At 38.1% G+C, this 11,796-nt stretch overlaps 1 protein-coding gene across 1 annotated transcript; it reads right to left on the reverse strand.

Annotated features, from left to right (window-relative positions):
* Nucleotides 1-549: 549 nt before the first annotated feature.
* On the reverse strand, nucleotides 550-6,224 carry LOC122037049 (UDP-rhamnose/UDP-galactose transporter 3-like). The gene is made up of 5 exons (XM_042596504.1): nucleotides 5,985-6,224; nucleotides 4,640-4,824; nucleotides 4,354-4,554; nucleotides 3,064-3,225; nucleotides 550-1,093 (listed from the first exon to the last, which is right to left on the reverse strand). Exons 1-5 carry the CDS (start codon nucleotides 6,112-6,114, stop codon nucleotides 737-739), a joined length of 1,035 nt encoding a protein of 344 aa, XP_042452438.1. The 5' UTR covers nucleotides 6,115-6,224; the 3' UTR covers nucleotides 550-736.
* Nucleotides 6,225-11,796: the final 5,572 nt, after the last annotated feature.

Here is an 11,796-nt window from a genome sequence, read left to right on the forward strand (position 1 = left end):
TTTTTAATAAAATAGTAAGATATATATATATATATATATATATACTCCGACCGGTTCGTGGCCGGATCATCGCTGGAATCCGATGATAATTAACCTTGATCCGGCAAGACAGGATCTGGCTGGCATACGGCTGTGATCGGACTGGAATCTGATCGCGATCCAGCCATAATCCTGACAAGGTCCGACCTAGGGCGATCCGTAGACGTGACCAGTGACGAGACAATGTGAAGACTAAGACACGAGAAAATTTTAGATTTTAGAAAAAAAAAAATTACATAGACCTGCCAGAGGGTAGATCTGCAGCAGTCCACAAATTTTGTTCCATAGCAAAGCAAAGCAAATATATATATACTTGATACTCTGCACTGTCATAGGCGACTGAGTGTCAAGCCGGACACCGAGAAGCCCGTCCGGACTTTCCGATCCTTAAAATTGAATCGAAGCATCCAAATGAACCTTTGAATTTACACTCAGTCATCAATGAATGTGCAAAGTAAGGATGTATATATATATATAGCACAATCACAGTTATTGCATGCTCAAATATCCTAATGGAAACAGATACGTAGAACTACTTCATTACAACAGAAACTATGGTTCATATAGTAAACGTAGTGCTTAACATGATTCCGAAACAATTTGGACGAAAATGATGAAGTTAAAGATTGAATGAAACTAACTGATGGAGAAAAATACGTGTAGAATCAATTGGCGGAGCAAACAATAGTAAACTGACCTAGCTCTCTGAACGGGAAAGTTCGATATCATACTTGGAAGCACCACTCTCCTTGCCCAAAAGCCTTGCGTCTTCGCCTGCCAACACGCTGTCGATTCTTGCATCTGAAGCCAGCTTAGCTTTCTTCTCATGCTCCACTTCCCAACTGTAGAAGACCATGCCGAGCACCGCAAGCAACATCCCGAGAATGTTCTTCAGGGTCAGAGCTGAGTCAAATAGTAGCCATCCGAGGATCAAAACACACACAGTTTTCATGTGCCCTAAGACCTGGAATGATGTCGCAGAGAATCGGCCAATGCAGAGGTATTGACTAGTATTGCAGAAGACGGCGAGGATACACGAGAGAAGTATGAATAGCTGCAAAACACAAACTTAGTCTGCCAGGAATTCAGAGGAGTTGTTCCATATCTACTACAGTTATCAACTTGTAAAAGCCCTGTTAAAGTTTCTTACAAACAAATCTTTTCCTTTTCTTACATTGATAACCAAACTTGTTCTAATTAAACACATTGTTGTCAGATGTGTTTCATGAAATGTTGATATACTGGTGATTCATGACAAGAGGTTGCCACTTCCCACTGATGTTCCTTCATGGTCTCTAATCTCAAAAACCTTAATGCAAATAAATTTTCATTAGGGTATTACCAAATGTAGACGAAAACTCCCTTGTTAATTGAAGCAAAACAAGCATTATCCATTATATTGACAATTGAATAAATCAATGTTTTTAGTTCCTCCTTCCTATTTGAATTGCACTTGAACCAAAGAAAGAATGCAGACTCAAATGGGAACAAGTCTCTAGCCAAATTAGCCTGGACTTGCGCCATCATCTGGCAATCTAGAGCATAATAATGCCTACTTTTCGTAAATCATTCATCCTAAATGCTTAGTTCATTATTTGTGGCCTTTGTGATTTGCACCAGAAAGTATACAAAGCTTCCACACTGTTGTTTCCTCCTTGAGCTTTGTTCCATTGAGAAATTCAACTTGCTCATCAAGGCATTATGAATTTTAAAATTCCTAAAAAAGTCTATGTTCCTTCATGTGTCAACAATCTGGCGAGCCTTGAGCATTCTTTGTTGTGGCAAAAGACGAATACGCTCGCTCCTAGCGCCCCCGCCAACCCGTCCCAAAGCCAACACGGAGGAGGTAAATCACGAGCGGCTACTAGCCTTTGGAATAGTGACTAACACATAAGGGAGGTATTTACCTCGACTTTACCAAGATTCAAACCCCAGACCTCATTGTGGCAATACCTCATGCGCTAGCCACTAGACCCATCCGAGGGGACCGAAACTAAGGTAGGGTAAACTTTTTAACGTGACTGGGCCCACCGCTCTGCGGCCCCATACCCCAGAAACCCCCGAAGGGATTTTTTGGGAGCCTCAGTACCACGTATCCGATGGATAAAGAGTTGATAAGAGGGCTCGAACGCGGCACCTCAGTCAACAGTGCCTAAAATAGGGACTTAAATTGATAAGAGCATGCGCAGATGGGGGCTCGAACCTAGCACCTCAGTCAATGGGTAACAACGTCAGAACCAAAGCACCCCTAGTTCGATTGTTGAGCCTTGAGCATTCTTGAAGCTTAGTCAGCGAGCCAAACATCAGAGGCTGAATAATGCCTTCCCTTTCTTGTTCTTCAGTAATCTCGTTCATTTTGTTTTGTTCTAACACTTCACCAAAGGGATAGTGAGAGAAAAATGTGGATGCTGTATTTGTTTTTGTTTCTAGTTATGATTGAGTTCATTGTTATAGTTTTGTGTGCTTGCATCGATAGGCTCTGGACACCACAATTGATTTTTTGCCAAAAACATTTGTGCTTGTTTGAAGCCCTCATCTTTTATTGACTAGTGTGGATACTTCTTTCTAACCTAATCACCAACTTTTCTCGTGAGAAGGCATACTTTGTTTACTGACCACAAGCCACTCTTCATGGTAATCTCGATAAGATGAATTGCAAGTAATTGGAATTCAATGAGGTAAAACTGGATATGTTTACCATACCAGATAAATATTTATTTATTGTTATTATTATTGGTCAACTAGCAAAGTCAAAATAATCAATAATGTGCTAGGAAAGTAAGAAAGCACAGGTCCTGGATAATCAATTATAATTATCACATGAGCACATTTATTTAACAGCATGTCACTCTTATTCAATATGTCCTGAATAATCAGTCAGATATAGATTTAGAGTTTATCAATGTGTCATTGTTTCAATGCAAATTTTGCCTACCTCAATGTGCACAATTTCAAACAGAACTTGAAGCTTAGGTCAAGCAATTTTCAGTAAAAAAAAAGGTATTTTGTATTTTTGGAACTTACAAATGCTCCAATAGAGTAATGGTATTTGAAGATCAAGTGCCCATTCAGATAGTAGTCTGCAGTTGGACCGAAGAGGAGAAGAGAGATAGCCTGAATCGGTGCGGTTTTACTTAGAAGCTCAAAAGAACCAATGTCATACTTTTTCTGAAGAGACCCAATTGTCTGAAAAATAAAATTACTTAAATCAGATGATTAGATACAACAAAGTTGGAACAATTACATCACAACCTAGTCCATTGTTCTCTGCAATCAGCCAATCACATCCTAAAAACTATAATCGACACTTTAACAGAAACAAATTCTCAAGGAGGTTCAAGAACTAAAGATATCGTATAAACCAGTCTACTGAAAAGTCTTGGATCACAAGTGTGCTCTCCTAGGTTAGAATCTATAAATCAGATTTATTTTTTCATGCGCCAGGCTCATACCCAATTGGTAGAATGGTAGTAAGTAATTATTCATACAAAATTCGTATGTTGCAATTTAAATTGATAGAAAAAAGGGAACAAACAAATTAGAATCTCTTTTTTGGTGCTCTGAAGTCTGAACAACCAAGAATATGCTCCAAATAAACTCTATAAAGATGATCTCCATCTTAGTGATGTGACCTTGTATAAGGAAAAATGAGTAAGAGAAGCAACAAAGAAATATTATGGTGATTCTCTTTTTTCCTTCAAGTCAGATCCTCTTGTATTGCCAAAAACAAATGACGGCTCCTGAGAGCACACATGAATGAATCTACAAATGATCAAAGTTTGTGGTATTCATAATTTAAAATTTATAGGTGCCAAGCCTTGAGGATCTTGAAAATTTTATGTATGAAATTGGCCCCATTAACTATCAAATTGAGAAACATGAATGAATTCTGAGAGCACACAGAATGGAAAGAAACAAAAAGTCCTTAGATAACAAAAAAAATGAAACAGGAATCAGAGTAAGGGCAGATGACCAAGAAATTTCTTTATTTCTTCTTATCAAATAACTACATCCACGAAAAAAACAAAAAAAATCTTAGAAATCAACAAGTGAACAGGAAATTCAAATATATCTTCACGTGACCTTTACATTCCACATGTAGCACACATAATTAGATAATAGTTTAAACGAATAATAAAGTTGCTTTTCTATTCATCAAGCGAGAGTATCCAGCACTTGTTAACTTATGTACATAAGAAACTAGACAACGTGAAGTAAACCTTTCAAAAGTCAAATTCCAATTGATGGATAGAGAAAGACATTGCAATAAAAAATAAATTGATCAAATGTATAGCAGAAACTATAGATGCTCACAATCTGCTGCAATGAGGTGCAGAATACTGCTACGCAGGCACAAACTAAGCCCTTTGATTTGACCTCTACATCAGTGACCGTACAGATACCGACACCTAATGCCACAGCTGTAACAGCCATTATCACCCTAGATGAGTAGTGTTTACTGTGCAAGAAAAATTCCATCAAGCACACTACTGGTATTATGCTCAACTTTGATATCTGCACATTTTGAAGTCCAAACTGAGACACATTTGTGTAAGAGGTTATAAATGAACCTCTGTAAAAGTGCACACACAAAAATGACCTGATAAAATCCAACAGAATTCAACATGAGACTAAGATTCATCCCAGTAATTGACATATTAGCAACAATGGAGAACCACAAGAGCTCCCATAAAGGGACATGCTTGGAGACCGATAATCCTGTTGCATTTGAAATCCAACCAACAATGGCCGTCACAGTAAAGTGGAACCCAGTTAGAGTGGTTGCTGCAAAATTCCAGATTGATGTCAGTAAACTCAATTAGAGTTAATTTCTTGACCAAATATCAGATTGTACAAATGGTGCACTTTTATTTCAGTATAGCAGGTGATGTTATCTCTTTTGTAGTTTTTATAAGATGTTAAATATTTACCACAAGTAGAAGAACACACAGACGAAGGTCTTACAGATGATCTTATGCCTGTTGTAGTTTGTATAAGAATGTTAAATAGTTACCACAAGTGGAAGAACACTGATGAATTAGAATATTGTTTTTCTATATAAAGCACCCTAACCCTATAGGTCTAAGCGAACTGTTATAACACAGTGCCTCAAGACTGTTGATAAGTACAAGGTCCATCTTTATGACTTACCAAAACTCCACATTGAATCTCATAACAGATAGATCACACACTATGTGTGGCCCCTTAGCTATCATCGTGTCATAGTCTTCAGATCTAGAGTCAATTTTACTCTCCCAGATCACCCTAAGGGCTTGCAGCAAAAGTAGCACTAGAAACTATTTTAATAAATTTTGAAGCTCCAAATTCACCAGCATGGGTTCACATTAATGGCCTTGTCCGAAATGAAAATCCAACATGAAAAAGAAAAAATCTCAAGTTCTGCTAACTGTTTCCCCGCTATTGTTAAAAAAACCTACAAACTGTAGCGATCTTAGAGGATTGCACATCTTTGTAGATCTGAAATAAGTTCAACTCAACAAAGAAAGTATCAAAACGTAGATTTTAAGAGTATGTTGCTCGCTTTTCCAGACATACTAGAACTCAAATCCAACTAAATCAAACAAGCTCAAGAATATCATAGATCTGATCGTACAATAAACTTGGAGAATCTCACAGAAAGCTTCCGTGCGTTTCCAATTCGACCCAAAGCTCTCGATTATTGACAAAACACTGTCATACTGACGTCGACTTTGTTTTCAAGGATAAAACATCGAAAATCGCAAATCCAAATCCAAATCCCGATTCTAACACAAAAAGAAGCTTAGAAACTCGACTCTTCTGCTCAAACTTCTCCTCTCCGGCCCCCAGGAACTCCATCGAGCCAACGACATTCTTCATCTCACGATCAAGAAAACGAACCCTTTAACGAACTAAAGAAGCACTAAATCGAGGAGGAAGAAGAATGGGGGAGGGAAAGGGAATACCGAAGGAGAAAGCGTAGCCACTGTTGGACATAAGCCGCTTGTTGGCCATGATCAGGCCGACGGCGCTGACCACGTTCATGGCCCAAGCCCCCGCGTCCGACACTACGGGCTTCTTCTTCCCCGCATCCATTGCTGCTCCTCGACGGCGATGAGCAGCGGAGAGAGAGAGAGAGAGAGAGGAAGAGAGAGAGGTCAGCGGAAGCTGCAAGCCCAGGAGGAAAACAAACCCCTCAATTCTGCTCGCGAAGTAAGTCACGAAAGAATGATTGGAATTGTCAAATTGGGCCCGTCGTTAGCGAAGCACTTTATTAATCGTGACCGAAATCGCATCTTAAAAGTAATGGTGCCGGATTCGCTGTGCTGTGTCAGGACAGGGTTGGACTAGCGGTCGAACCATTGCTCGCCAACTCGCAATGGAAGGGACGGAGTAGTGCAAACCGTGTCAAAAGCAAGGGAGCTGACGTCAACCGCCGACGCTGTTATAAAAATAATGATTTTGTACTAATTATACCTAAATGAATTGCTAAATGTATCTCAAGCTTATCGCTTTTAATAAATCTATTATTTTATTTTATTTGACGAAATTTGTGTTCTTCAAGCGAAACTTCTAACAATTTTCCAACGTTATTATTAAATTGGGCAATATTAAATGATTAAAATTTATCAGTTAAAATAAATTTGTATGTCGTTATTAAAGATATTTTAATAATATCATTTATATATAATTACATCCATGTATTATAATTCAATTCTGATAAATTAGATTCTGATCAAATAAATTTATTGTATTAAAAGATAATGTTAAATGACTACAATTTAAACAGTCATAATATATTTTGTAAGTCATTATTAAGGATATTTTAGTAAAATCATCTTTTTATATTAATTATATACATGTATTACAATTCAATTATAGCCAACGATTCTAGAGAAACAAATATTAAAGATAATACTAAATGACTAGAATATATTTTGTAAGTCATTATTAAGGATAGTTTAATAATATTATCTCTATATATTAATTACATACATATATTAAGATTCAATTTATTAACCCATTGACATACAATTTCCTATCAAAATACATCATTTAAAATAAAAAAAATTATTTTATTAAATTTAAATATCCACTTTTAACTTAATACTATATATCAACTTTTCAATAATACAAAATTTAAATTTATCCTATTAAAAATTTAAGATAAAATCTTGATAAGGTAACTTATATATATACACTTAATATCTCTCTAAATATTTAATATTTGTCCTGAAAAAGAAAATGAAATTAGACTACCACTATATCGAAATTATCTCAGGTCACTAATGCTATTTTTTTTATTGCTAATGTTATTAATAAGGTTATAACACTAGTTTATCATTTGTTAGGATTAGATCGGACTAAAGGATGAATAACTCTGTACTTATAAATTAACTTTTATTGCTACTTATCTATTTTTACTATTTATTAAGAATCCTATGATTATTTTATATAAATAATATGTATTATCATAATTATCTTTAATCTCATATTTTATGATTGATAACATCACGAGCGAAAAAACTTCAATAAATATCTTGAGTCAGGGATATTAATATTAAATTAAATTTTTTATGAGAGAAAGTCAATTAGCTCTAACTAAGATTTCCTTAGTAATGGCGAGTAGTTTTTACAAACTTCAATAATGAATATTGAATTCAAAATATGTGTCTATTGAACTCCTAGCTCTATGATACTATTTATAGTGCATTAATCAAAATAATTATTTTACTGATGCGACAACTTAGGGTGCCTCCTTTGACTGGGGCATCACTAATGGATGAAATTTACCAATGTTCAGTTGATATGACTTAATGGAGGTGTCTCAGTTCATCGGAGACGCATCAACTATTGCTAAGCTGGATTCCAATGTTTATTTGCTCTACAATGGTTCTGTTTCATCTAAGGTGCCTCTAATTGATCTAAGGCGTTTTGACTATTGTTCATATGAGGCGTCTCCAATAAACTGAAGTGCCTTGAGTCTTCAAATTAGCATGAAGCGTTCAATGAATCGGAGGTGTCTTGGATTGTCAACTTTCAAGTTGACAATCACTCAACGCTTGTCTGGGTGATACTTCGGTCGTCCAGAGTTAATCTCATCTGAATCCAATTTTGATCTTTTCCTCGAGCAGACTTATTCCTAATTTCTTGTCCCTCAGATGCATCGTGTATGTCCTTCTCACTCTATCGGTATACTCTTCCACAACTCCTCGTCCCTTAGATACACTGATCTCGTCGACTCCTTTCTCGTGACATCTTTTTCATTCGCTATATCTTTCGCTTTACTTCCATTCCTATGTTCTTACACTCAGTTGATTAATATCAAAATTATTCCAGAATACTTAATGTTAGATGTGTTGTGCAAAGAGAGGGCAATACCTCTCAACCTTTCTGAACCGCGGAAGAAGAGGAAGAGAGAAAAGAGATCACGCGGAACAACAAGACAAAGACTCACAAAAGAGAGCAAACACCAGGAAGGAGAAGAAGAAGAGAAAGAAAAAGAGTTATCGTGGTTCGGCGACTTGCCTACTCCACAAAACGGCCGAAGCTTTATTAGAATTCTCTTCTACACAAGAGAATCACATCTAATGATTCTTGTGTTGTCTGATCTACAATGGGTTTACAATGATCCCTATAAATACTGCTAAACCCCCAGACCCGGTAAAATCGTAACAGAATTTGTTATGAAAAACATAACAAAATTCTGTTATATAAAATCTTAACAGAATTTTATTACGAAAATTCTTAACAGATTTTTCTTCCATGATATCCCTTCATCCAAATATGAGCCACTCGTCAACAATCTCCACCTTGGCGAATATTCACCCCTTCGAAGAATACGAATATCTGGACAAAACTCCATCTGGATCTCTGGGTCTGGGCTTCCTTCCTCTAGCATCTAGAGATATGGATCAAGTTCAAGCAATGCTTAAACTTCTCTGTGGTCACTGGCTTTGTCAGCATATCTGCAGCATTGTCTGCAGTGTGAACCTTCTCAAGTTGAATTTCCCCGGAAGCAATCAGCTCTCTGATCTTGTGAAACCTCACATCAATGTGTTTGGTTCTCGCATGATACACCTGATTCTTCGTCAAATAGATAGCACTCTGACTATCGCATAACAACTTGACTCCACCTTGCTGAACACCCAGTTCTCTGACCAACCCTGTAAGCCATAAAGCTTCCTTCGCTGCTTCAGCTGCTGCCATGTACTCGGATTCCGTAGTAGACAATGCAACAATAGATTGTATCATAGATTTCCAACAAATAGGTCCTCCTGCCACAGTGAATACGTATCCTGTAGTAGACCTCCTGTTATCTAAATCTCCTGCATAGTCTGCATCTACGTACCCAGCAACTAAAGGATCTTCCGGTTGTCTACTGAACATGATGCCATAATTAGTTGTATTTCTCAAGTATCTGAAAATCTATTTCACTGCATCCCAATGTGGTCGACCAGGATTTGAGAGAAACTTGCTTACCATACTAACTTCTTGCGCCAAATCTGGTCTCGTGCAAACCATGACATACATCAGACAACCAACTGCACTGGCATAAGGAACCTTTGACATCTCTTGGATCTCGTCATCCGTCTTTGGACACTGTGTACTGGATAACTTGAAGTGATGCGCCAGGGGTGTGCTCACCGACTTTGCATTCTTCATGTTGAACCTATCCAACACCTTCTCCACATAGCTACGTTGAGACAATCATAATCTCCCTGCAACTCTATTCCTGTGAATCTCCATCCCAAGAATCTTCTTGGCCTCTCCCAAATCTTTCATGTCAAATTCCTTGCTCAGTAGCCTCTTCAATTTGTCAACCTCTCTCATCTTCTTCGCAACAATGAGCATGTCATCTACGTATAGTAGTAAGAAAATCAGTGATTCATCTTCAAGGCCCTTCACATATATGCAGCAGTCATACTCGCATCTCCTATATCCGTTTTGAATCATGTATGAATCAAAACGTTTGTACCATTGCCTAGGAGATTGTTTCAGTCCATAGAGCGATTTCTTCAACTTACAAACCAACTGCTCTTGTCCGGACTGACTAAATCCCTCAGGTTGTGACATAAAAATCTGCTCCTCCAAATTTCCATGAAGAAATGCCGTCTTCACATCCATTTGCTCCAAATACAAATCGTGATGTGCCACCAAAGCCAATACCGCTCTAATTGACGTATGTCTTACCACTGGAGAGAAAATTTCTTCATAGTCAATCCCCTTTCTTTGTGAATACCCCTTTGCTACCAACCGAGCCTTAAACTTCACTTCTTCTCCCTCTGACATTGCTTCTTTCTTCTTGAATATCCACTTGCACCCTATAGCTTTCTCTCCTTCAGGAAGTTCCACTAGATCCCACGTTTGGTTCTTATGCAACGACTCCATCTCCTCTGCCATAGCACCCGTCCACCTGTCCTTTTCAGAGCTATGTATTGCCTCCTGAAAAGATGTAGGGTCTCCGCTACTAGTGGTAAGTGCATAAGATACCAAGTCTTCGAATCCGTATCTAGTGGGTGGTTTTACGACTCGTCTCGTTCTACCACTAGCTATAGTGCGATGCTCCATGTGCTCTGAGCTAGAATCATCGAAGTCATGAGTCTCTAGCTCCACCTGCATAATATCTTTCTCTTTGTTGCTTTGTGGTGTTTCCTTTCCTTCTTCCTGAGTACGTTGTAACATAGCTTTCTCGTCAAACACCACATCTCTGCTGATCACCACCTTGTTTGCCTTAGGATCCCAAAGCTTGAAGCCTTTAACTCCTTTCTGATACCCTAGAAAAATGCACTGCTTTGATTTCGCATCCAGCTTTGATCTTTCCTCACTAGATATGTGCATATAACCTGGACATCCAAAAACTCGAAGATGAGAGTAATCTACTTGATTCTCTATCCATACTTTCTCTGATACTTTACTTTCTAGTACTACCCTTGGTGATCTATTAATAAGATAACATGCCATGTTACCTGCTTCCACCCAGAAATTCTTTGCAAGCCCTGCATTCAGCCTGAGATATCTTACCTTCTCAATGATTGTCCTGTTCAACCTTTTCGTTACCCCGTTCTGTTGAGGTGTCCTGCGAACCGAGAAATGCCTCATTATCTCATGTTGCTCACAAAATTCCTGAAACTTTGAATCTGTGTACTCAATCCCATTGTCTGACCTAAGATATTTGATCTTCCTTCCGGTCTAGTTCTCTACTTCAATTTTCTACAATTTAAACTTTGCAAAAGTTTCTGACTTGTGACGCATAAAGTATACCCATACCTTTCGTGAGAAATCATCAGTAAAACTCACAAAATACAAGTGCCCTCCACGTGATGCTACACTGCCCGGTCCCCAGAGATCCGTATGTACGTAGTCCAGAATCCCCTCCGTCTTGTTTGTTGCCGTCTTAAATTGCACTTTGCTCTGTTTCCCAAGAACACAGAATTTGCAGAATTCAAGCTTGCACGTTTTGACACCCTTCAACAAATCTCTCTTGTGAAGTTCTAGCATCCCACGTTCACCCATATGCCCTAGCCGCATATGCCACAAGACAGTATTATCTGATTCAGACTCCACCGAGGCGACTCCACCTACAACTGTAGTCCCTATCAACTTGTAGATGTTTCCTGCTATCTTTTGTCCTTTCATTACCGTCAGAGCTCTCTTGCTGACTTTCATCACCCCGCTCACTGATTTGTAATTACAACCAATACCATCCAGTGTGCCTAGTGAGATCAAGTTCTTCCTTAGCTCTGGTATATATCTGACATCACATAAAGTTCTGAT

Source organism: Zingiber officinale, unplaced genomic scaffold, assembly GCF_018446385.1.
Source record: "Zingiber officinale cultivar Zhangliang unplaced genomic scaffold, Zo_v1.1 ctg232, whole genome shotgun sequence".
NCBI lineage: Eukaryota > Viridiplantae > Streptophyta > Magnoliopsida > Zingiberales > Zingiberaceae > Zingiber > Zingiber officinale.

What these genes read in the sequence shown, in the direction of transcription:
- LOC122037049 (XM_042596504.1), bottom strand. Translation starts at nt 6,114, where the DNA reads ATGGATGCGGGGAAGAAGAAGCCCGTAGTGTCGGACGCGGGGGCTTGG. An exon ending in ATTCTGTTGGATTTTATCAG is followed by an intron (nt 4,555 to 4,639) that starts GTCATTTTTGTG and finishes CAAAATGTGCAG; the next exon opens with ATATCAAAGTTGAGCATAAT. An exon ending in GCACCTCATTGCAGCAGATT is followed by an intron (nt 3,226 to 4,353) that starts GTGAGCATCTAT and finishes TTTATTTTTCAG; the next exon opens with ACAATTGGGTCTCTTCAGAA.